The sequence below is a fragment of the Ammodytes marinus genome, assembly GCF_949987685.1.
Source record: "Ammodytes marinus genome assembly, chromosome: 20".
In the NCBI taxonomy this organism is placed as follows: Eukaryota; Metazoa; Chordata; class Actinopteri; order Uranoscopiformes; family Ammodytidae; genus Ammodytes; species Ammodytes marinus.
In genome coordinates this window covers 19560238-19586314 of record NC_137224.1, presented here as the reverse complement: position 1 = coordinate 19586314, position 26077 = coordinate 19560238, and the positions used below count along the sequence as shown (strand labels likewise).

At 43.8% G+C, this 26077-nt stretch overlaps 1 protein-coding gene across 1 annotated transcript in view; it reads right to left on the bottom strand.

Moving 5' to 3' along the window:
- Positions 1-26077, bottom strand: part of snx29 (sorting nexin 29) — a gene marked incomplete at its 3' end in the record, with an annotated part of 124807 nt that overhangs the window by 86354 nt on the left and 12376 nt on the right. The window contains exons 8-14 of the mRNA XM_080048996.1: positions 24037-24436; positions 23139-23251; positions 22280-22358; positions 21998-22080; positions 16475-16538; positions 14458-14586; positions 4108-4193 (exon numbers count right to left, since the gene is read on the bottom strand). Of these exons, the coding sequence (XP_079905122.1) occupies positions 4108-4193; positions 14458-14586; positions 16475-16538; positions 21998-22080; positions 22280-22358; positions 23139-23251; positions 24037-24436 (954 nt within the window). The remainder of the gene's footprint in view (positions 1-4107; positions 4194-14457; positions 14587-16474; positions 16539-21997; positions 22081-22279; positions 22359-23138; positions 23252-24036; positions 24437-26077) is intronic.

Here is a 26077-nt window from a genome sequence, read left to right as displayed (position 1 = left end):
ACCATGTTTATTTCGAAGAAAATTATTAAATTAATTGTTCCATGAGTAGCCAGAGGGGTAAAGCATTTCTAAACAATTGAGGTGAGAAAAATATTTTAAAAATATTAAAAAATATATGTACAGAATAAGGTCATAAAGTAAGTTTGTTTGCTGTTGCAGGTCATGTATGATCATCATAGGAAAAAGATGAAGCCGTTTCACAAACATTTAGAAGTTCCTCGTAGGAGCTTTGAGGTCGCTCCTTCCCATGTGTGCCACTTATGGAGGAGCTTTAATGTGATGGAACAATGGACTGCATAGATAAAAACCAGAGGGAATTGAAATCTCACAGAGAGGGGATTCCATCTCGGCAGACGGTACCCTCCAACGACTTTATAGATCTCTGCTAGTGTCCTCGGCAAAACCCCGCCAGCACTTGACAGGTTAATAACTCCAGCTCTCTATCCCAATTGTTTCTATATACAACGCACAGCATGCCCAATTTCTGCAAAGCAATCAGCCACCCCAAACGGGACGAGGTGAAAGCCATTTCCCCAGGTTTTGGGTGACAGTCCCCCAGGAGGGAATCAGTCCCTCGGGGGTAAAGCAGTCAGTCAAACTCTAGTCAGTCAAGCAGCTGCCCGTTCCACCCTCAGCCCTCTGGGAGAATGGACCTTCAAACGTTATCTCCTCCTGGGAGACAAACAGCTTCCACCGAGGAAGCCAGTCGTTGCCCTGGTTTCCAATCATGCCCCCTCCATCACTGACTGCAGACAAAAACACTTCATCTAAAAGGTTAGCTGTCCTTAACCTTTTACTGTTTCTCACTGACTACCCCTTACTTTAAGTCAATGGGACTGCCACCACTAAGAAGTAATTATTTTCTCGGTGACCCGCTATATCCAGAACCTGAGAAGACCTGAGAACTCCCCCGATGTCTGTTTTACAACACTGTGAAATGAATTGTCTTTGGGTTTTGCACTGACTAGCTCCACGTTCGATCAGGTCTCCTTCTCTGTGGGTCTCAGATTCCCGTTGGTATTCGGTTGGGGATCGTGTCCAGAGCAAAAGGAGGATGCAGAGAGTCTGGGCAGGATGATGAAACCGGGTGCAAAACATGCAGCATCTGGTTGTCGCATGAGGTGCTAACTTTAACCAATGTAATCCATCAATGTCAAACTGTGCAGAGTTTGAAATGTATTGCGAGGCACTGACCTCCTCCTACCATCTGTACCGCAGGTGTTCAGAGGACTTACATCTATGTGGTACCAAAACAAAACAAACAAGGCCAACAATTTATTTTCATAAAAACATGTGCGGACGTATTAAGTCTGTGCAAACGTTCAAGGGTCCTTAAGAGCCAGGGGAATGGAATACAAACTGGGTTAGTGTGTGTGTGTGTGTGTGTGTGTGTGTGTGTGTGTGTGTGTGTGTGTGTGTGTGTGTGTGTGTGTGTGTGTGTGTGTGTGTGTGTGTGTGTGTGTGTGTGTGTGTGTGTGTGTGTGTGTGTGTGTGATAACTGTACATGTGCTGCTCTGTGCCTCTCCCTGGAGGCTTCTCTTCATCTTACTTTGCCTTACAGTAAACATGACTGTTGATGCTTTACTACAAGTCCTCTGGGGTTTGGGCTAATGGCTTCTACTAATGACGTACACACGTACTAATGCACACACACAAGAACAGATTGAAGTTCATACACACCTATCTAGGGCACTTAAAAATGCAACTCACTTTGACGTAACAGAAATTGGAGATGCGCCAACGTGACATATGAAGTAAATGTGCCTCCTCGACGTCGTCTACTATGGCGGCGTATGCAGATTTCTTTAAGGGGATTCATGCGTGTGACACACATTTGAACAGAATGGGTATTTGGCATTCATGTAAAGAAGAACAAGCATATAATTCCTTCACATGCAAGTATGAGTAGAGCAGGGGGAATTCCCCCCCAAAACAAACGGCATCATGCTGGAAAAAAAATAATTGTCACTCCTCAGAAACAGTAGAAAGGAGCTGCGTCTTTTGTGGGATGTCAGTGGGGCTGACGGCGCCCGGGGAGCGTTGGAGAGATCCCGTCTGCAGCACTATCATTAGACAGGAGGGCTTTCAAAGAGGCAGCGTGCTGATCATGGGGAAGCATGCTGACAGCACATGAAAAACCAGCGCTTCTGTATCAATTCATCCTCGCCGGGATTTTTTTCTTCTTCTTTTTTACCCGATTTTTTTCTCCCCCTAAACTGCTCAAACATTATTCCTCCTTCTACAACCCCGAAACACACACACACACACACACACACACACACACACACACACACACACACACACACACACACACACACACACACACACACACACACACACACACACACACACACACACACACACACACACACACACACACACACACACACACACACACACACACACACAGTCACACACATACACACACACACACACGCTGATTTCAGCAGACTGTGGTAGTCGACATCAAAGTATGATGGAACGAGGCACATCGTTAGCAGGAGAAGACAGAGGAGAGGGAGGATGAAATCATTTAGACACCGCTGTGGAGGGGAAATTACTACGCCTGTCGGGGTGAAGGGTGAGGGAGTGAGGGAGGGGGGTTTTGGAAGGAGAGAGGGGAAAACAAGAGGGATGAAGGAGGGGTGAAAAGGGAGAAATAAAGGTTACAAATGATGGGAGAGGGAAAAGTCAACATGAGCCGGAGAGATAATGAGTGGCGGCGAAACGAGGAGGGCAACATAGACAAACAGGAAACTGAATAGACAAGCACCGAGGTTTGTCAAAGACAGTGCGGCCCGAGCTGAGAGCGATGGCTTTTTCCTCATAATATAATGTCGCTTTTTCATGTGTGAGGAGAATTGCGAGCTTGTCCGACCAATCATTTCCAGTGTCAGCAGGCTGCAGGTGTGACACAGTAATGGGGGGAGGAAAATGTGAAAGCTCCATTTCCTCATGGAGGTTGTCAACGCACCTGGCCTCGTTATTTGACAGTTTGAACTCGAAAAACAAGAACATCTTAAATAATTTCTTCTTCCATAAAAAAAAACGATCACAATAGTGTGCAGTCAGCGGGGGATCCAGCTGTTTAGTTTGTCTCCAAGGAAAACACAAACTTCTTGGAGATTTGCTTGTTAGTGAATGCGCTTGTGAAAAGGGAAAATTCAATTGCATACAACTTAGAGACTTGTTTAAGTGGTTCTGCCCATAACTCCTATCATTTGGACATAACAATGTATTCATGAAGGTAAATGCTGGAACCACATGAGCAGTCAAAGTGGTCAGACCAGTTGAAACAAAACCCCACATATGGCAAAGCATCACTGCAGTGTTGGGTGATAAGACGATCACTGTTGAGCAGCAATATGGAATATTCCCTCATATTTTTGCTGCTGCCTAAATTAATCATTTTATGAGAACATGATGACTGAATCACTCCCAGCTAGATGTATGCCTTTTACATTAAAAAAGGACTACAATCATTATGTGTTCTAATGGCCACTTTAGGGAAAAGGTAACATCATCAGCTTGATATAACAAAGCTGTACACATCTCTTTACCTCTCCGTTTCACAAAAGCATTCGATAAAAGTGACAAACCCGTAAACCCCCTCGGGGTGACACAGATAACCGTTCTGCCTTCTATCCCCCAAAACACAATTAACCATTATGTGGCCCCCCTATAATCCGCCATGTTCATTTTATTTGCCTTTGATACAGCATGGGGGCTTATCTCGCCAGTCTTTGCACAGAGCACCGCGGCGCTTACATCCCCTCGGCAACGGGAAGACAAAGTCAAAGTTATCCTATAAACCCAAAAACAAAAAACGGGGAGAGTGAAGGGAGGTTCACTGTGATCGACAGAGCTTCATGCCATGAAAAGTAAAGGTTAGTCATCGGAGCCCCTGAGAAATGATCTTAGATATTGAAGAAACTGATGACCTTATTTTCTTTGTGTGTGTGTGTGCATCTATGAGTGTTTATGTTTGAGAGCAAAATAGATGGACTGGGACACAGATATGAAATCTAATATAGTGTGTGTGTGTGTGTGTGTGTGTGTGTGTGTGTGTGTGTGTGTGTGTGTGTGTGTGTGTGTGTGTGTGTTTACCGTCATTGCCCTGGCTCCCCTCTCTCTTCAGCATCTGCACCGCCCCCACATACTTCTTCAACTGGACCTTCAGGACCTCATTCTCCCTGCACAAACACACACACACGCACGCACAGCTCAAAACCACAGAACAATAAAAGAAGGCAGGCTTGGCCTACAACACATTACATGCAAGCATTTCAGACTTTATTTTATGTTGAATATCCTTGCTGGCAATTCATAAAGTGTGTGCTTTTAGACTATACATAATGATTTGATGATGAGGAAAAAGAGTAAAGTTGCTACCATGCACAGAGAGAGAAAGGGTTCATATTTGGTTCGACAACTGTGTGGGCTTCACCGAGCCAGTGACAGGGGGAGCTGTTTGCTCTGTTTGTTTTGACAGCATGTGGTGGAGGGAGACGGTGTGAAACTTGTCGTGACACCTCGTCACCTGAGGCACGATGACAACAAAAACATTTGGAATCTAATCCGGGTGGTCAGACCCAAACACATTTTTACAGGGATTGGATTTGACTAGCATCTCAACGCTCCCGCAGCACAAGCAGCAGGCCGACAGGTAGCTCTGAGACAGCTAACATCAACATGAACTTCTGACGGTGAGAGGCTAATCAGATTTTCTACGCGTAAAGGCGTTGCCCTCGTCCACAAAGCAAGTTCCATATGAAAAATATTTTATATACCCTAGGCCCGTCTTATTGGCCTTTTCTTAAACATTTGTAATAAAAAATAAATAAATAAAATAAAAAAGCATTCTTCAGGACTGGACTGAATTATAACAGCAATTCATTCTCATGTATTTGGAATGCAATATTCAGCATTTGAGCAATGTTAAGCTAAAAGTCCACACATCACAAGACTTCCATCATGGCAAATGTTAAAAAAAAAAAGGTAAGCCAGATCTTATACAGACATCCAACAGAGGGCACATGTGGTTGGTCATTCAAATATTAAGCCAATTGTAGATAGTTTGTAGAAACTCCACGAGCACCACATGTTACAAAACCATGAGAATAAATCAGTACAGAAGGCAGTCAGGAAATAAAACTAACAATATAAACTCATAGCAGAAGAAATAAAAGGGAAGGAGACAATACAATATCATCTTGGAAGCTGTAATAAAATGCAGCACCGCTAACTCTCAACCACATAAAGAAACTTTATCTACCGGATAATGCTTATCTCAAAATCAGCAGGCTGTAAGACGACCCATGGACGTACAGTATCTGAGAAACTTCTCTATGATCAGGTCTTCTTCTATGTCTCCCTCCGTGTTAATACTAAAAGAGGCAGCAGTGTGTATTCTGACCGGCTTTTAGCAAACAAGGGCAAAACTCAATTTCAGGTGTCAAGAGCGCTCGTAAATATAATCCAGCTACATCAGATAAAGACCCAGTCTGTGAAGAAGACGTAGGTTAATGACAGGTGTAAACGGTGTGTGTGTGTGTGTGTGTGTGTGTGTGTGTGTGTGTGTGTGTGTGTGTGTGTGTGTGTGTGTGTGTGTGTGTGTGTGTGTGTGTGTGTGTGTGTGTGTGTGTTGGACTGGGGATGAGCATGCAGACACAAATTCAAAGCGATAAAGAAATGAAAGACAGACACAGTCACTTAACAAGCCGTAACAGGTTGAACACCATCGACTTTGGGAAGGAAATCAATCAGTGTTGGAGTGCGGCTTTATGCCCTTGGCAGTTAAATTTAACAGCCTTTGTCTTGCTCCAACGCCACCATAACCCCTCATTCTCTACGGGTGATTCTTGGTGCCCTGCTTATCAGCGCTCATCCCCCACCAACAAAAGAGCCGCCTGCCAGGAGACCCTCCTCAATTCACACGACGAGCTCTCCGAGGAGCCGTCCAGGCGTCGTTATCAGAGCCACCCGCAGCACGGGCACTGTTCCAGCCTGATTCAATTATAGCTCTGTGTGTGTCTGTGTCTGTGTCTGTGTCTGTGTGTGTCTGTGTGTGTGTGTGTGTGTGTGTGTGTGTGTGTGTGTGTGTGTGTGTGTGTGTGTGTGTGTGTGTGTGTGTGTGTGTGTGTGTGTGTGTGTGTGTGTGTGTGTGTGTGTGTGTGTGTGTGTGTGTGTGTGTGTGTGTGTGTGTGTGTGTGTGCCGGGAGATAAGCAGACATTCAAATGAGTCTCATTTTACTGAGAATGAGTCTTGTGTGTGTGTTTTTTTTTACACCAGCAGGCAGATTACAGCATTTGACAAAATTTGTGAATGAGCCGACATGGATACTTGACGGTCATGCTAAAAAATGTACTTTCAGAAAACCCTCAGGGTTACCATTAGGGCTGACAATCGATGGACAGATAGTACAATAGTGCTTTGGAACTACGTTTTACTTATGGAAAAAAATTCAGTACCCTATAGAACAATACACCATGGTTGAAAGGGCTATTGATCCAACATGTTCATCTCAATCTATGCTGAAAATGTAGTGTAAACTGTGCCATCATTACATCATCACCAGCTGGCATCTACTGTGAGCCCTTTCTAACTTGAAAGAATGCCTGTGATCCATTGTCTACGGACACATTTGAAATTGCAAAAGTTCTAACGACAATAAATGTACAGTGGGGTAGCCCTATGTTTAACCATGTGTATTGCTTCTTGCCACTGGTATGAAAAGATTCCCTCATACATTATTCAGAAGCCAACATGCTCTGCATCATTATGATTGAAAAATACACACATGTAGGAAACTAAATCCTTTTACACAGATGTAAATAAGACCAGTGTAAGGACGTGCACCTATAATGTAAGCAGTCTTGAGGGAAATGGAAAGGGACATATGAGGGAACATCGCTCAGAAAAACATCCTCACCTGCAAACTGCATTATCAAATCCAATTTCAGAACAGACGGATATAACAAGACCTAGATGAGTAAAATACACACTCTCTGTCCTGCTTTTGAGCAGCTTCCCTCAATGGTAAATCAAACAAGGGGTGTATTGACTATGCCCATGTGAAAAAAAAACTCAATTACGGATGACAAAACTCTACAGCACATCATCAGTCATTCTTTCCTACTGCTTCTTCCGTGTATCTTCTTCCATGTTTCCATTTATTGTTGGAAGAAAAGGCATGCCTTGGCGCTACATACAATATCCCCTTTTCCCCCTCTTAAATTTGACATTTATCAATTTATCGTTTGGTCAGTTGATGGCCCTGAACCCTAGCCTGGAAATCCAGACCCTGATATCTTGAACGATAGAGGGTCTGGCCACGATCATTAGTAATTTCCAACTCAAGGGGCAGCTCCTACTCGTGCATTTCAAATGCCACTGCACGCAGTTGGATGGCACTACAACCAATCAGAGCAATGCACAAGGCGACGTAAGCCCCTTTCGTTTAGCGAACAGCTGTTAAACTGTTAAATTAAACGTTTGCCGTTGTCGGTCGGCAAAATAGAACATTCCACTTACTTGCTAATGAAAGATTTGAGTGCCGTCTTCCAAATCGTTAAGGGTCGAGGCCAAAGCAGTCTCAAACTCACACAGCATATCTGCAGCCATATTTGATGTTTACTATCACGGCTTCGACGTCGCATGCACGTCACTGTCGTCATCCGGTTACGTCCTCCCCAGAGCACCATATAAAAGGGCTCTGGCGCGCCCATATTAGATAGAACCAATTGAAACCACCATCCAGATTTCTGGCTTCTTGATAAAGCTTCAACGGAGCGTGTCCAGACCAACACACGCAGCTAATTTAATTTGCCAGCGCCTAGTGGCAGGTCTGGGAATGCCAGGCTACCTGAACCCCAGTTAGAGAACCACAAATTGACAACCGGTACATTTCTTAGCACTACTACTATGAGCATCATGCAAGTGTCTGGTTAAAAAGATAGTTGCCTCATTAGTTGTACGCAGAAGCGGAAACACAGTTCTGACGCTATATTTTGGTCTAAACATTTGGACCGTATACAGTCTTCATACTGTGTCCATATATTTGAATGGCCGTGCACTATGAAATACCCACTTAGGCTGCAATCCCTCTGGCGTGTCCGTCCATCATTACAAACTGAGTTAAGTGGAGAACCATTATTCAGACACCCAGGAATACAGAAACAAACATGAATGACTTAAGCCCCTATCTCACTGGGCTGCGACAGTGTGCGACAAGTTGGAGACACAAAATTGCGACAAAATATGCGAATTAGCGACAATTTTCACTTGCAGTCTCACTGAGTTGGTTCCTCACGACACGTTTGCAAATGTCCTGCCAAACACTTGCCAGGAGGTCGCATTTATGTCTCGCGAACGTCTGGCGAGCGTCGCACGAACGGAATGTCAGTCTCATTTTTGTCTCAAATTAGTCACAATTTAGTTTCATATGTCGCCAACCCCTCGTAAAGTTGTCTGACATTGCTCGCACTTTCTGACTCGCGGAGACTAAATTGAGAAGGGTTTGCAACGCGTTTGAGACACATGCGACTACTCTGAGACTATTTTGAGACTAGATTTGTCGCACACTTTTTTTGAACATGTTCAAAATTCATGCGACAGGACTGCGCGGCTCTGCGACTAATGCGAGGAAATTGAGACCTCCGCGAACGTTTGGAGACAGTTTAGAGACTCCCTCGCGAATGCAGTCTCCAACTTGTCGCAAACAGTCGCAGCCCAGTGAGATAGGGGCTTTAACTAAACTACAAAGCCCCACCAAAACTGAAGAAAGAAACTGGAGTTCCATGCCTTGCTTCTAGTGAACAGCTGGATATGGGGCGTGTTTGAAACTCATCTGAAACTCCTAGTGTCTGCTGCTCTGCTTTAAAGGGCAGTAAAGTTTTAAGCTAGTGCAGGGGTGTCAAACTCATTTTCACAAAGGGCCGAATTACGACATGATAATCACACGAAGGGCCAGACATGTCGCTTACTGACATGCCTTCTTTTTAATCCAAAACTCAAACAACATATCTAGGTATATAACCTGCGTACATACGGGGCATAGGCTAGATCCCGCGGGCCAGAGTTTGACACCCCTGAGCTAGTGTGTCCAAAGTGAAGTCCTTGCTAGGCAGTGTTTCCCCTACCATTATACAGGCCTGGCGGGCCCGCCAGGCCAACGGGACCCCCCGCCAGGCCAACAGCAGCCTGACTTAATTTATTTTTTATTTTTTTTCTAATTGATTCCGTAAAATAATCATTTGCGAGCGTCTGCGCGGCACTGTCGGTCTACCCCTCGTGTGCGCCTGTCTTTACAACCTCTCGTCTGATCATCCCATCAGCTGATCTGTGTGTCTGTGTGTGTGTATGTGTTCTGCGCGTGGCACAATGCGCGTGTGCATTCGGTGCGCACTTGTTAGACACGGAATCTTTAGGCTATATGTCCATGCACGGAAGCCAATGAGCAGGAGCATGACTAGCAAGCAAACGTTGAACTAGTGGCGAAAATAAACCCAGCGCCTGCTCCATGGAGATATTAAGGACTCAGTAACAGGGACGTTGAACAGGAAAAAGTGCTGAGCAAAACTTTGAAAGTTAAAATCGCTACGTCGCCGTGGCAACACAACCAATCTGTATCAACAGCAGAGATAGCGCTGAAAAAACGGCATGCACTCGTTTCAGTAAGTTTACAGAAGTGCCACACTGCTACTGCCTTTGGCATTCTTCTCAGAAAAGCATTCATTTATTTTCAGGGGACATATTAATTAATTTATTGTTTTAACTGTTAAGTTATCTTGAAAACAGCAGGCCATAGTAGGCCTACAAGCTTTATTATTTTGTATTTTCAATGCTAGGCCTACTTTATTTTTATGTTTTAAATTGAGAAATAGGCAAGATGAAATACAATGGTCGGAATAGGGAAGTTGCCTTATGTAGCACACATGTTGATAGGCTACACATCATGATTAGCCTATGTTAATTTATTTATTTTCAACAAGGCTATTTGCATAAAAAATAAATATTTTTTTTTTCAGTAGGCTAGCTTCAAGGTGAGGTGATTCAGATTATTCCAGAAATGAGTACTAGACAGGACCTGTCTATATTAGTGTTTCTTAGTGTTTAGTGAAATCCACGTGTTTTTCTTCAATAGTTTACATGGCTTGTGTCTCCAAATCATTACAGAAAATAGTTATAGGCAGTTGTTTACAGAGCACAGAATTAATCAGATTTTGCCTCTCAAAGTGCACCAGATTGATGTATTTAACTTTAAAAGGATAAGGTTTTCTTCTGCTGGGGCATGCCCCCAGATCCCCCTAGAAGGTCCATTCTCACCCAGCAGGATCTAAAAATCCTGTGAGAAACACCACATGTACAAACGTACTGAATGTGAAGTATAACCCTATGCCCTAATTTTTAACGGGCTGTCAAAAGAGGCTCATCCCAAATGGGGTTCGTTTTGGTCAATTTCTTCTAGAAATTTGGTACGCACGCGGCGCGCATACTCTTTATCAGCTCTTACCACCGGGCCTAAAAAAAATTCTAGGGGAAACACTGCTAGGCATCTCTGTAGTGAAAACTGCATCCTCGGGTCCAACTGATATGGGACCAGCCACGAGCCACTTCTTTCTCATTAAGGGCTACAGTCTGACCCAGAAATACTGTTAGCGTGAGTGTCTACTGAGAGGATATTACATTGCTTAATAGAACTTTTGAAGTCATCCCATCTTCTTCCATGTGAGGGTCTAAAATTCAAACTGGATGAAATGGACAGTGAGGGGGGAAAAAAAGGCTGTGTGCATGTTATGTTTACTAAGGAGATGGTGAACGAGTGGGAAATAGTGTACGTTTGAGGGATTTAAAAAATTATTATATATTATATATGTTGTGGGAAAGAGAGAGAGAAGAAAGATCATTCTTAAAAAAAATATGAGTGTGTTTTTAATAGTGAATGTTGTAGGAGAATTATTAGAAACAGAGAAAGGGTGTAGGTTCATCTCTTCTTTTGAAGACCGAGCAACAAAGTGTCCCAAGAGGAAAGCTTAAACTATACTCAAGTCATCACTGAGGTTGAGCTGAAGCCCCTGGGGTGAGTTTCTCTCTCTTGTATCCCCCTTCCTTTATTATTCCTGTCATTTAGGAGTGCAATAAACACAGCTTAATTGGCTGTTTTCTTTTCTCCAAGTACAATCTGTTTTTGTTTGGAGAAGAAAAACGAGAGGTACAAAGACCCCTTCAGAGACAGACAGCTCAAATGCTGGGTAATGCTCCTGAGTATAATTTACTGCTCAGCCTCACTGAAAGAAAGAAGAAACTTCAATTATACACTCTAGTGTCACACTTCCAAAGGATCAATGCCCCAGAGCTGGGTAAACACCACACACACACACACACACACACACACACACACACACACACACACACACACACACACACACACACACACACACACACACACACACACACACACACACACACACACACACACACACACACACACACACACACACACACACACACACACACACACACACACACACACACACACACACACACACACACACACACACACACACACACACACACACACAGGACTGGGTTGTTAAAGATGTCAGAGTGACATAATTGACTTCCCAAAGAAAGAAAACAGCGAGGCCTTAACACTGCCTACAAGTAAACTAAACCAAACCTCAACTTGCACTCCTTAGATCAGCTGCACCAGACTGCCTGGGAGAAAAGACAAGATAAGTAGCCAGCTAAGAAAAAGGCATCTGCTCCCATTGCTCGTGTGTGGGTGCATGTGTGTCCGCCTGTCCAACCGCCCCCTCTCCCAGTGACGAGGTACCACTTCCTGGCCCGAGCCCACTCGACTGGCAGCCTTCCATCCTTCTGCCTTCCAACTGACGTCTAAAGAGGGGGACGAGAAATAGTTGCGGGGAAAGACAGCGTGTGTGTGTGTGTGTATGCAGACCTGTGTATATGCGCTTTCAGACTAAACACCACTTTTGCTTTGGACATGTATTTTATCAGCTTTCTATTGACTCCATGTGTGTTATCATTTGGAGCGATAACTAAATTGGAAGCTGTATGATAAAGATTTTTAGATACTTGAATGGAATATTTCTAGCTAGTGTTGAATCGTATATGTGGATGGATGGGTGTGTGAGTAAAGGGTCCTGCTGTATTTCCGAGTTCAGTAAGTGAGGAGCAGCTCTTTGTAGCCCACCCCCCTCTGACGGAGCCCACGTCAGCCAAAGTCTATCTATGGCGACAAGATCCACCGCTGCCCCCACGTACAGCCTGAGCTCAACAAACTCACACGAGCCTTACTTTTGTCTGGGTACTGCTACACTAGAAAACTATGATCAGTAGGAGAAGCACTAAAATAAGCAGATGACTGACGGCAACTCCCTCACACAGAAGGACCATCTGGTGCTGGAGATATCTGAATGTAATCACCTGAATATCTCAGCGAGTTAGTGCAAATGAAACAATCTTCCTTGAGAGTAATATTTCAATTAGCTCAACAGCACTGAAGTACTATACACCCCACTGCCGGTCAACAAGCCAGCCGACTGTCCTTCCTTCCAACTGTTGAGATGTTACTGTTCAGTGTCACATTTTATTTTATGGTCAGGGCTTACTGACTCCTAATTCACCCTTAATCACAATGAATTGTGGGATGCATAGGGACCGTTGCCAGTAGCCTCTTTCACTGAATGATGCTGACAGCTTCCAGCCCTCATTCAGTCTCTAGCTGCTCCTTTAGTGGTATTTATAGCCGCTATTGATCGAGGCAGATTTGGCAGGGAAGGAAAAAGCAGCACTTGAGATTAAGCGGCGGACTATGGAATAGACTTTGCGTGTGCTTTTGCTTGCGTGGAAGGGCACTCTGTGTGTCTGTGTGTCACCTGCGAGGAGAGTGAGGCAGACATGTGACCATTAGTTTTTAAACTTTTGCCATTCCAACTCCATTATATAGATGAAAATCATCACATATTAAAAAAAGGACCCGCTTACTGTCCTTTGCCAAACTACAAACCCATCAGTATTAGTCGTCCCAGTGCGATTAACTTGAGTCCCTTATCAACCCCAGCTGGTGGCTTGACTTACAGTAGGAGGCTACTATCTGAACACAGCCTTTGCCAGGGCTTTGGGATGACTAATCCTCTATTTAAAGGGCTCAGGGCTCAACTGAAGACTTTTGGCATGCAGGCAATCAATTGTCGATGCTGAGGTGACGCAATAGACTTTCACGGAACCTGTGGGTGGCCAATTGTGGGGATAGAAGTAAGTGTGTGTGTGTGTGTGTGTGTGTGTGTGTGTGTGTGTGTGTGTGTGTGTGTGTGTGTGTGTGTGTGTGTGTGTGTGTGTGTGTGTGTGTGTGTGTGTGTGTGTGTGTGTGTGTGTGTGTGTGTGTGTGTGTGTGTGTGTGTGTGTGTGTGTGTGTGTGTGTGTGTGTGTGTGTGTGTGTGTGTGTGTGTGTGTGTGTGTGTGTGTGTGTGTGTGTGTGTGTGTGTGTGTGTGTGTGATTTAGGTTTGAAAGGGGAAAAAACCTCCCTACGTTGTTTTGACATCCATCATCCAACACTTTGAAACCATTAACTTTAAAAGCGTACTGAACCTGATGTGGAGACTTAACAGTGATGGTTGTACGAATATAGTTCCTTTTCCTGTCAAGGTAAGGCTCTTCCCATTAGGTGAGGTAATGGTTATTCCTGAGAAGAAGGTCTTTCAGCCTTTTTTCAGCTTTAACACAATCGTCACGTCATGGTGTGCTGAATATTTAGTTTTACAATGTGTGGATACGTGCGACAAATCAATGGAGGGAAGACGAAAGGTCACAAGCTTGCTCCGCATCTTAGACTACAGACGTTTTCACTTGTCGAGTCATGCCATCAGTGACTCCACTGAGTCTCCCACTATGACCATGTTATCCAAATGTGTTGGATGGCCATGTAAATAAATCTGCATTCTTTTTTATTTTTTTTATTTAGAGTATAACACTATATGTCTGCAGGGGGTTGATAGGTTAATGGCCAGTACAAATGAAACAAGCTTTACAATGTCATGTCATTTCAATTCAACATTTTGCTTTGGAAAGAATCCTCCCACCTGCAAGACACTACTACTTATATTTTGTTCAACTTTTGATATACTACCACATCACCAAATGATCGTGTTTGATTTTCTTATCTAAAACAGACACTTGGCACTGTAATACCTTGCTTGCTGAAAAGAGACAACGATGGCCATAAATAACCACATCATTTTTAAAAAAGTTCACAATCTCCGATTGCCTTTCATTTTGTTACAGTTCTCATCTGTGTTAATGTGGCTTTGAAGGGTCAGTTTTATTTTTGGGAGTATCTTAAGACAGTACAGCTTTTTATCTGCCGTGTTTCTAGGGCTGCAATGCCAACATCAATGTACGTTCCACTGATGTTCCCAGACGTTTTTCTCACCTGGCCAGCGCCTGGACCTTGCCTGTGTGTCTCTCCTCCAGCTCTGCCAGCTTCCTCTTCAGCAGGTCTGTGTCTTGCCTCAGGCCCGCAGAGTGCTCCATCTCCCCATCCAGCAGACTGCGCAGAGACCTGTCAGAAGGGTGGGAAAGTAGCATTACAAGTATGCCACATGTTTGCCTGAGGAGAAAAAGACATGTTTTTGTGTAGTGATCTAATCCAACACGTTTCGTAGCACCAAAATTGCTAAACAGCTGGCAATGTTGTTATCAAAAACATTACATTAGATGAGCAATGTTAAGCTTCTTAAATTGCAGTTATAACTGACTAAAAAATAAGTAAATAAATAAACCTAATCGACACATCTGTGATTTCATCGCTGCTATTTTAATGCCTCGAGTGTTAGTCACAGTTTATCATAAACGTCAAAATATGGCTAGGTAGAAGATTTACAGTTAATTATGATTACTCAAAAAGGGGTTTAAAAATAACACTGTTTTATGGCCATTACAACCCACCTTCTTGAGCTAGTCTTGGCAGTTTGCTCTACAATCCTTTTTTGCAGCTGTTAAAGCAGCTCCGAGTAACATTTAAATATCTTTTAAACAGCCTCATGTTTCCTCTCATAATCATAAATTACCTTTAACAGCAAACGAGACCATCAGTGCAAAGAAAGACGTTTTTATATAGTTTTTATTACTGCGTTTGGTCTGGTCGCACACCCAGTCCGATTTTCGGTTCGCTCGTGCAGGCTCTATGGTCACATATCCGTATTGGTCGCAGATTTCAGTGTGGCGCAGCAACAAGATTTGAGAAGCCTATCCCTCCAGGTGAGGGAAGGGGAGCAGGAGCCTTGTTTGAGACAGTTGTTTGTCGTCATAATGACTGATAACGGGGCTGAACCATCAAAGAAAAAAAAGAACAACATAAACACATTACCTCATCGTGTTCCTACTAACTGCCGTCTCTCGTTCATTCGCTTTCTGTGAGGACACGTAATCTTTCAGCTCCGTGAGAGAGAGTAGTAGACACTGCTGCATCAACTCATTGCAATCAGGTGTGTGTAGCACTGACTGGCATTAGTTGATGCTGTGTCACTAACCACTCTCACAGAGCCGAAAAGAGTCCGGTGCCCTCACACTTTCAACACACGGACATGTGTATTGCTTTCTGATCATTTGAATCTCGCACGCCCGGCACGCGCTAGAAAACAGCTTCACGACAGCTGGCGTCGTAAAAATACTACCGCTTTGGTCCAAAGGGGCCGCCAACGTGCCATGTTACTCGTAGTGGCTTTAAAGGTGAAGTGAGCAATATATTTATTTTAATATGCATGTTAAATCGCTCTATATTTATACAGTGATCACTTAAATAGTGTGCACGCTTCATAACACAGGTCTCTCAGTCACCCACTCTGCATGTAAAGTGAAAATAAACAGCAAATAAACGTTTCTGGGATCCCACAACCTGATATCCAATCAGAAGAGAGAACGCTACAAACGGGTATGTCTCTCTCCCAGTGCAGAGAGCAACAGAGGATTGAATGTGTATGCGCCTACAATGGCGGAGCAGTTAAAAATCCTTCCCAATGTCCTGTTTGATGGTTTGTATCATGTTTTATCACACTTATGGATCTGAGATGATGCTAGATAACTCGCTGCTTGAAGACCGGGGTGCATTAATGTGGTGACGTAGAGACGAGGGAGGGGACTGCTAACTGCAGTAACTGAAGTTAGCTAAAAGAACCATTTCGCTCACAGCAATTTTAAATTAGTGTAAATTACAGTGTCTCCAGGCTTGGTGCTAAATACAGAACACACAAAAGAAAAGCCATCTTGTCTTAGGATAAAAGAAAATGGTTTGTACCCGAAAGGTCAGTCGATATCTTCTGCCAGTCTGAATGCGAATATGTCTGTGTGCGTGTGCTGACCTGTGTGTGTGCGTGTGTGTGTGTGTGCGTGTGTGCGTGTGTTTTCGGGGGGTTGGGACCATTAGATAAGGAGAAAATATCCAGACGTACGTGTTTTGTTCCTCCAGTTCGTCCTTCCTGTTCATCATGGCCACAATGGCCTGACGCAGCTCCACTGTAGAGGAGAGATAGCACAGTGAGACTTCTAAACACTAAAAACTACTTCAGAATACACGCGCACACTTCACACAGCAATATGCACAAAACTAATAACCAACCATTCTAAAACGGTGATATGATAAAAAAAAAATGATCACACCCTCATGCCACACTTGCTGGATTAATGCCTCTGTTTTGTTCCTTACTTAAGATGGACTGCTTTGATCAAATCAGGTTTCATTTGTTTCAGCTGACAGAAGTTATACAAAGGGATAGCTATCTGTTCTCACAGATAACACTAAAACATACTTTTCTTTGGAGGCTATTATAAAACTCCAAGGGGAGAAACTAATCCAATAAAAATGTAGGGGAGGAAAACACTGCCTAGCTTTTTTTGCATTAAACTATGTGTCAAGGAACATATTCAAGCAATCTGCTGTGCAATAACAGTGCGTTTCAGCTACATATCTTTATGTTAGACAGACAGGTACACACCTACTGAATGTTGACAACAACACAATAACAAGTGAACAATAGTGTAAACTGTAGTATTTGTATTATTGCAGCTGCAGCATATCATTTTCAAATCCACATCATACTGCTGTCAGCAAGAAGAGAAAGCCTCATCACTTCCTTGGTCATTTTGGCTCATACTTGTCGTCAACACCAGTTACCAGTCAGAATAGTTTCCAACCAAAGTAGCTGAATACCTCCTCTGAATTCTCTAAAATATTCAGTAAGTGTTCCCCCATATAAAATATTCCGTGCTGTCACGGCAATCCAACTCTTAAGTCACCCTGTAATGGACTTTCTCCCAGACTGCAGAAAAAATGTAATATTTAACCATTGTCTCAAAATTGTAATGGAAGGAAAGATATCCGGATTAATAGTTTTGAACGTTTCTTCAGAGCTTCAAATCAGCAGTTTCATTTCAATATTTCAAATCATGAGCCGATGATGAAGCTGCAGGAAAGATTTCAGAGTCATTTCAGCACAAATTTAACATTTACAATTCCAAGAACCCTATGCAAGAGGAGGACACATTGTTAAAGCAATGGTATTGAAATGAATAGCGTAAGAACATTCTGCTTGAAGTCAGCTCAAATAAAACATTCATAACATATCGGTGGTATCTACTGAGGAGTACTTGAGCTCATCTGACACGGCTGTGGGGGTAATAGTAGGGAGGGAATGGGTCAGACAAAACACAGACTTTTAATGTGTCTGAACTGAAACTGGCGCACAACCTCAACATCATTGTTCTCAGCCACTCCCTCGGTTTCGCTGATTGGACAGCCACAAATCTGCCAGGGAGGAAACCGGCGAATATCCCGCGGGCCCAGACTGACTACTGAAGGGAAATGAAAATTGAGCGGAAGTATGTAGGCGGGCGGTGCCAGGGTAGGAATTTGGGGAATAAACTGGGAATTAACTAAATTGAAGGATGGAGTGTTTATAAATATAGTTAGGAAATAGATTTTAGCGTAATCTTGACTTAAACAACCCGATTTCAAGCAAGTACACTTGAGAATATCTATGCTATTCCTCACACTGCTTGCTCTAGGGGTACTGAGGCCACGCCCCCTACATGCACTGTGCATTCCTATATCACATGCACAGATGATTTCTAGAACCCTAGACTATTGGGGGGATGAGTGATATTTTAATCCAAATTAATATTTGATTGTTGAATAATATAATTATTACTTTATAAAGTTCTACTTAAAAATGAAATATAAGGTTTGTAATTGATTATTTCGCATGGATGTCTGCCTAATACAAAACAAAATGTTGATAATTATGTTTGGATATTGGAATTAAAATTACCCCCATTTCCTGTTGAAATCGCATAATTCCACATTTGAATATTTCCAAAATTCCCCAGCTTAATTTTGTATGAAAAGTTTTCACCCCTCTGCAACCCTAGTTCAATATCAGATACTGGCTCTACTCCAGCCTAAACTCCTCAGTATCTTTGTCAGCCTCAGTCAGAAGCAGTGGATCAGCCACAGCTGAGCAGTGGGCTGATGTTTATCTCTATCCTGATGTAAAGGACAGGCCGGCCTGTGTGGTTGGTACAGTGACTCATCTCCATAGTAACGCTTGGAGGTGCACATGAAGGTTTCAAAGTCCCTCACTAGGCTGCTACCAGGGCCTCCAAAAATAACAACCATGAGACAAGGATTTAATCTGCCCAGCACTCTGTATTCCAGCATTTACGCGCACAAACACACACACACACACACACACTGACTGACTTACACACACGAAAAAAGAGACCACAGCTCTATTCTCATAACTAATGTAAGGGTGTCGATGTAGCCCCAGACACGAGTAGGTTTCCTCTTGCCCCAAGCTGAGTGCCTTGCTGGGGTATAGGAGGAGGAAACAAAAGATGGAAGGGGAAGTGTGATGAAGAGCACAAGGGAGAGCGGAGGAGGAAAGAGGAAGTCTAATATATTCACTGCTCCGTTCTCCACATCAGCAGGCCAGGAATAAATGTGACCTTTAGTCCGGCCGCGTGCGCACACAGCGGGCGCCACAGACCAGCTATTAGGGACTTCAGTGGACCCTGATAACCCTTGTGTCCTGGCAAAGGGGACATGGACAAATTACAACGCCAAGTGTGTGCGCGAGAGAGAAAGTTGAAATCCATAAGCATGCAACTTTGTGTCTCACATGTATAACAAGTGTGCCTCCACCGGAACACACACACACTCTCTCTCTCAATTGTTCCAATAATAGATGCATTAGTAGGGAGCTGGAGGTGACTTGTGAATCGTAGACTCAATACTCTCCAATCAATGGACTGTTTGGCCTCACACGCTATCAGCACTGGATGAAAATTACTGACCAAACACCATTTCCCTCTCAGTTTCTCCCACACACCTTGTGTGTGTGTGTGTGTGTGTGTGTGTGTGTGTGTGTGTGTGTGTGTGTGTGTGTGTGTGTGTGTGTGTGTGCATTATGTTTTCCAATCTTAAAATCACTAAACGGGCAAACACTGACATTAGCCGGGTTTTTTTATACTGTTCTTCAGTGTTAAACATACACGGGCTGAAATGATTCACTGCAAATGTTCCTATTCATAGAGGAATTACTCTCGTGTCCACATATAAGCCAATCAACTGCTTATTTTCATCCCTGACTTAATCAACATGATTTAGTGATTTAGTATTGTTTGTGCTTGCATACATTTGGGGAGCTCACTGATTTAAAATAATCTAATCAGAAAATCAAACAAGCAAAAGACCAAGATCCGTATATTTCCCTAATATGGGTCAAGGTATCAAAACACTGGAGCCTACATTTCCCATAAAGCATCACAACATCATCTTAAATTAAACCCCCAGTGCCTCCTTGGTACCCACATCTTTCAAACCCGTCACTTTCAAGTTTGGTATTTTTGTTAAAGGACATGACTATGGTAAATGGACTCCACTTACATACTGTAGCACTTTTCCCTGGTTTTTCACAGACCCAAAGCACTTTACATTGTTTTGTACACATTCACACACACACACAAATTCATACACTGATAGCAGAAGCTACCACGCAGCAGCTAACTATCGGAACTATCGGGACGCCCCACCAACTGAGCTAAGGGCGCCCCCTGCCTTGTCTTCTTCTACTTTGTTAGTGGTTCCCTATGTCTCTCTGAACAGCTTTGTACAACCCCATGAGCAATGTTGCTTTACCTGTTGTTGCTCTGCAAAACAAATCAACAGGAGCTAATGGCAGTGAGAGCAAGAGAGCCAGATTTTTCCCAGCCAAGGAAAAGGTCACGGACGGTCTTTCGCTCGAAAGGAGAAATCTGTGATGGCTCTGTTGCATTCTGGCTAAATTGAGGGTGACAGTTGGCATATAAATTTCTACCTCTGCATCTGTCACAATGGATTTCTCGCAATAACACTGTTGGATGTCAGCGGGTCTGGAGAGAGGCTTTTTCCTCTTTGATTCTTGGTGACCGACATCAAAAGAACCTGATGTCACAGTGCTTCTACGGTGGAATCTTATTTAATGAAAAGCGTTCTCCTTTACCGAGCTCTGCTGTTCATCTTTCTAAGGCCTCATGGAGCTCTCAATCATGGAGACTATTGTTCTGCCACTATGCCAGTGGATTTTTAGATCACCAGCTCCCTCTGTAACCCTGTGCCCTCCTCTTATCAAGGGCTAATAGATTGGACCATGGCTCAATCTCCACTCACCTTTCCTCCCCCTGGCCCTATGTCTCTTTCTCCCTTCCCTTCCCTTCCCTTGCCCCCCTCCCCCCCCCCCCCCCCCCCCCACACACACACACACACACACACACACACACACACACACACACACACACACACACACACACACACACACACACACACACACACACACACACACACACACACACACACACACACACACACACACACACACACACACACACACCAAATAATTAAATAGCATGAGCATTAGCGTCAAAAGGGTCTGATTAGCTCCAGGGTGTCGAGCAGGACACCAACCTTTGAGAAGATTGCACGGACATTTAAGTGCTCATCAAGTGCTTTTTGAATCAGACTTTTTTACATGTGAATCAAATCTCATAGCTGATATAATGCACATTGCAGACCTTCACACAATCTGACTGTGTGACACCCACTGTGCCCACACTGGACCAACAGTGCCACCTGCTGGATGGCTTGCCGTTATGGAACTGAATCATCTCCCGGCAGAGGACTTCACTCCGTAGTAGCAACTAGATCATTTTGACCACAAAAGCAGTTTTGAAAGCACCAATCGGCAGCAGGTTTGATTTAATTTTTCATCAGACGTGAGCTGTGGGAGAAATGTCCAGACGGGAAGACGTGTCTGGACTTGGACTGGATTCATTCCATTCCTAAACTTTGCAATGCACTGAGATGAGATTGTCTCCTGATAAAAGCTCCAGAGGAAGTGGTGGTTCAACAACTGTGGTTTCTGCAGTCATGTTGAATGTAAATCCTTTTCTTAGTTTTATTCTTTTTTTTGTTGTATTCACAGCCCCTACTGAAACGTTGGGCTGTATTAGTTAAGTTCAACACTTACATCATTCAGTTGCTGTGCACTGAAGCCGGAGAAGGCCAAAATGAGAGCAGTCCACAAGACAAATCGTTTTGTTCCGAGCCACCTTAAAATCAATTGCTAACATGTCTTCCTTATATGGAGCTAAACGAGCTTTAACTTAAATGTTATATTTTATATGTGTTCTGGAGGTGTTGAGGTGGCTAGAATTGTATGATGGACAGTTGACACATATTTCACTAGTTTTTTAGTAAAGCCCCAAGTCGGCAGACTTCATTTATGAATTAAAGTGGTCCAATTGCTATGAGGCAAAGACGCTGATCAGTTGCATTGAAGCTAGCTGACATGTGCGATAATCCACGATGACTCCAGACACAGAACCGGTTTGACAGAGTCAAGAATAGTAAGACAGGTGGAGAAAGCAGAAAGACTCACCCACTGTCATGGACTCTGGCAGGCCAGGTGTTGGCAGCGCACCGGAGAGCGGAGCAGACTGCGTCGGGGGACTGGACTCCATGCTGAAACACATGAAGAGAGGAATCAGGTCATTTCAATCTCCAGTTTTTTCACAACCCATTTCTGTACACACATTATTATACATTATTATACATGCCTGTTGAGCCCCTTTGACTTTGTAAACAAGACGAACACTTTGCCCTAAATTGCAAATAATTGGCACAACAACACATCGTTTCTGCCTAAAGGAAGACAGCTTACTTGAACGTCTCACAGTTTCCCACCGGTCCAGTTGACTCACGCTGAGCAGGAAATGCGGCCGTGTCCTCCACCGAGTTCACTGATGCAAAATGGAAGTGAAAGTGAAGGTTAAGGTGCAGACAGACAGGGAAAGTACGGGGCTTTCATCTGATAGACAACTGATCCCTGCACCGAAGCTACATGCAGCTAACATGCAGCTAACCTGACAATGGCAGTTTACAGTAACACAACAGAAGTTTAAACAGAATATAAAGTGTGTCTTAGAGCACTGAGCTGCCACAGTACAACTTCAAATTCAAAACAACTCAATGTATATGGAAAACTGTAAGTGAAAGTATGACATTTAAACGGTGTAGATCAGAGTAGAAGTGTAGGCTAAAGGCAGTCAAGACATATTGGTTGCGTTCCGAATCGCATACTCTTTCTTTTTTCTATTCTACATACTACATCTGACGATAAAAAGAATCTAGTTAGGATGCAGTAGGCATACTATTGGGACATACTTTACTCTCTTATTTCATCATAACATTGCGCCTTCATCTTGCCTCTTGCTTTTATATCCGTCGCATCCCTGTTTGTTTTCATATGGAGGCTTCGCCGATGTTACGTCACTTCACGTGCGCACTGGATTGTGGGTCAGAATCGCCCAAATAGGATGCACTTTTAAACACTAACAATCTTGGCCGCATGAAGTAGGACATCCGGGTACTTCTAACCATCCTAAATCTGGCCACAAGAATCGGGACATCCTAAATCTTTTTTCTACATACTATATAGTAGAAAGTATGCGATCCGGAACGCAACCATGATACTGATCTAGGAACAGTGTGCATCAGGAACACTCTTTCTCTGTGGTTACCTGGCTGACGGTCTGTAGAGTTCAGAGGAATTAGGATGTCTGCGCTGCTGTGGTTGGTCATCACCTGCACAGGGCTCCATGTAGACACACTGGAGAAGCTGCCCACCACCACCCTAAAACAAGTCAGGTTTAACATGCAGTCACTTTGGTTGTGGCTCTGCCCTGAGTGGTAAGCACAATTCAGTCCAGTTTTGCCCCGCGGGTCAGTTGTGGCCACTTTAGATGAAAACCTCATTTACTGACACTTTCCCCACCAATGGGCAAAAGCCAGACTTTGGCGCATTCCATAATGCTTTTAGGGATGTTAACCAGATGTGAAACACTGCCATTTATTCAGAGGTTTACGCTATTCGTTTACATTTTGGCACCATAAAAAGCATGCCCAATTAGTTTTTGGCAGCTCTTCTTTGTAGTGAACCCATATACAGACACACATCACTGGATACAAAACATAATAATACAAAAAAAGGGTCCCTTTTTTTAATGGTTTCTAAGGTTAAGGTATGTTTATTGTAGATGGAATTCTGAAATCATGGAAGAGCAAGTAACAATCTGGAAATATGTGTCCGTGTGTTCAGAGTTAATGGAGTTATGACTCGTGCAATATCTTTGTTTTCTTGTGTTATGAATAAACGGTTTTGGATTTCGATCAACTGCGGCAGCCCATAATTAGTCATCTCCATTATCAAAACGTATTATCAAAAATATGAGCAGTACTTAATTATATCCGGTATTATTTTACGATCTCCTTTTTATTAATTTCACATTCACCCAGTTAACCACCGAGGGCATTGTGACCCCAAACCCCGCAATTTATGTCTGTCAGAATAACTATTTGAAAAAGTGCTGGGGGGAATATTTTCATCACCTGACATTAGACAGAGGTCATGTGACTCACCGATCGGAGCTGGTCCTGTCCTCATCCTGGGTTTGTGCTCTGGGCTTGTACATCTCCTCCTCTTCCTCCTCCTCCTCCTCCTCCTCTTCCTCGTTGTCTATGCTCTGACGGTCGTGCACTGGAGGCGAGATAGCAGAGGGCCGGGGGGAGCCCACCCAGCTGACTATGCCCGGCTGGTCCAGGCCGTTGTGGGCAGGCTCCAGTGGATCTATTGCCTCCTCCACGCTGCTCTGTGCTGCTGGGGCGCCAGGGTGGCTCTTCCTCAGCGCAGCCATCTTCTGGCCGTCCACCTCCTCCCCCTCCTCCTCCTCGTCCTCCGCCCCTCCGTCCAGGTCGTCGTCAAAGGAGATGATGTTGGTGATTTTCTTTTTCCTCCGGCGCTCCTTCCTCAGCCCTGAGTCTGGGGGATGGGAAAAAAAAACTTAATATCCACACCTTGAATTAAAGCGGATACGAGTAACATTTAAATATCTTTTAAACAACCTCATGTTTCCTCTGATAATCATAAATTACCTTTAACAGCAAACGAGACCATCAGTGCAAAGAAAGACGTTTTTATATAGTTTTTATTACTGCTTTTGGTCTGGTCGCACACCCAGTCCGATTTTCGGTTCGCTCGTGCAGGCTCTATGGTCACATATCCGTATTGGTTGCAGATTTCAGTGTGGCGCTGCAACGCGATTTGAGAAGCCTATCCCTCCAGGTGAGGGAAGGGGAGCGGGAGCCTTGTTTGAGACAGTTATTTGTCGTCATAAATGACTGATAACGGGGCTGAACCATCAAAGAAAAAAAAGAGAATGCAATGAAGAAAAGCGAGAAGGGAGAGTGAGTGATAGGCGGGCGGGAGGACGTTGCCAAGCAACGTGTATACAATTTCACGAGAGCGAAACTAGACTGCTAAATGAATGAGCGGTTGGTACTAACACAAAGTTTGCTTTGCTTCACCATCATCAGATAACCATTATCTGAAATAGTCATTATTTACATCAACAACACAAACACATTACCTCATCGTGATCCATAGTCTACTAACTGCCGTCTCTCATTCATTCGCTTTCTGTGAGGACACAGCTCCGTGAGAGAGAGAGTAGTTAGGTGACGCTGCTGAATCAACTCATTGCAAGCAGGTGTGTGTACTGACTGGCATTAGTTGATGCAGTGTCAAAACCACTCTCACGGAGCCGAAAAGAGTCCTCACACTTTCAACACACGAACATGCACTATATTGCGCCCTTCTCAGTCCACGCTCACGCGCCTGGCACGAGCATTTGCGACAGCGGGCGTCGTAAAAATACTACCGCTTTTGTCCAAAGGGGACGCCAACGTGCCATCTTACTCGTAGTGCCTTTAAGTGAAGTTTAATGAGTTCAGTGCTTTTCACAAGCTTAGACCGGCTCCCTTCAAAGCGTTTAGATGTGGTGACGTCAGCATGTTAAAGATATAGTGCATGCATAACTTTTTTAAATGACTGTCCGTTACATTCAAGCCATCGCCAAATGAGTTGATACAAAGTTGATAAAGCCTATCAGCTCCACAAAACTCTCTCTGTATTAGGGGTGTGAACGTTTACAAAAATGTCTAACCGTGTACACGACGGATTTTTTTTCGTGTACACGGTTAACCGTGACGTCATTGTCCTCGTGCGCCCGCCGTCTTGTAGGCGCGCGTGCACACACACATACACGTTCGTTCGCCTGTAAACACACAGTTGACATGAACCACGCTCGTTTTTATATACTTTCTATGGTTTACAAACCTCTTATAATAGGTCCATGGCACACACATACACACGTTCGCCTGGCTGTCATGTGCGCCGTCATTATCGCGCTTCATTAATTTCCTGATTAATATAGCCTATCGCACATTTCTACGATTTCTACATGTGCAACTGTATGCAGGTTGAACAGGTGTTATAAAGTTCGGGCTACTTACGAGCGTAGTTCACGTCAACCGGGTAACTTTAATATTTAGGTTATCTTTCATCTCTCTTCCGTGGCTGTGAGACGAGCCCCAGCACGGCGACTCCCCCCGTATGTGTGTG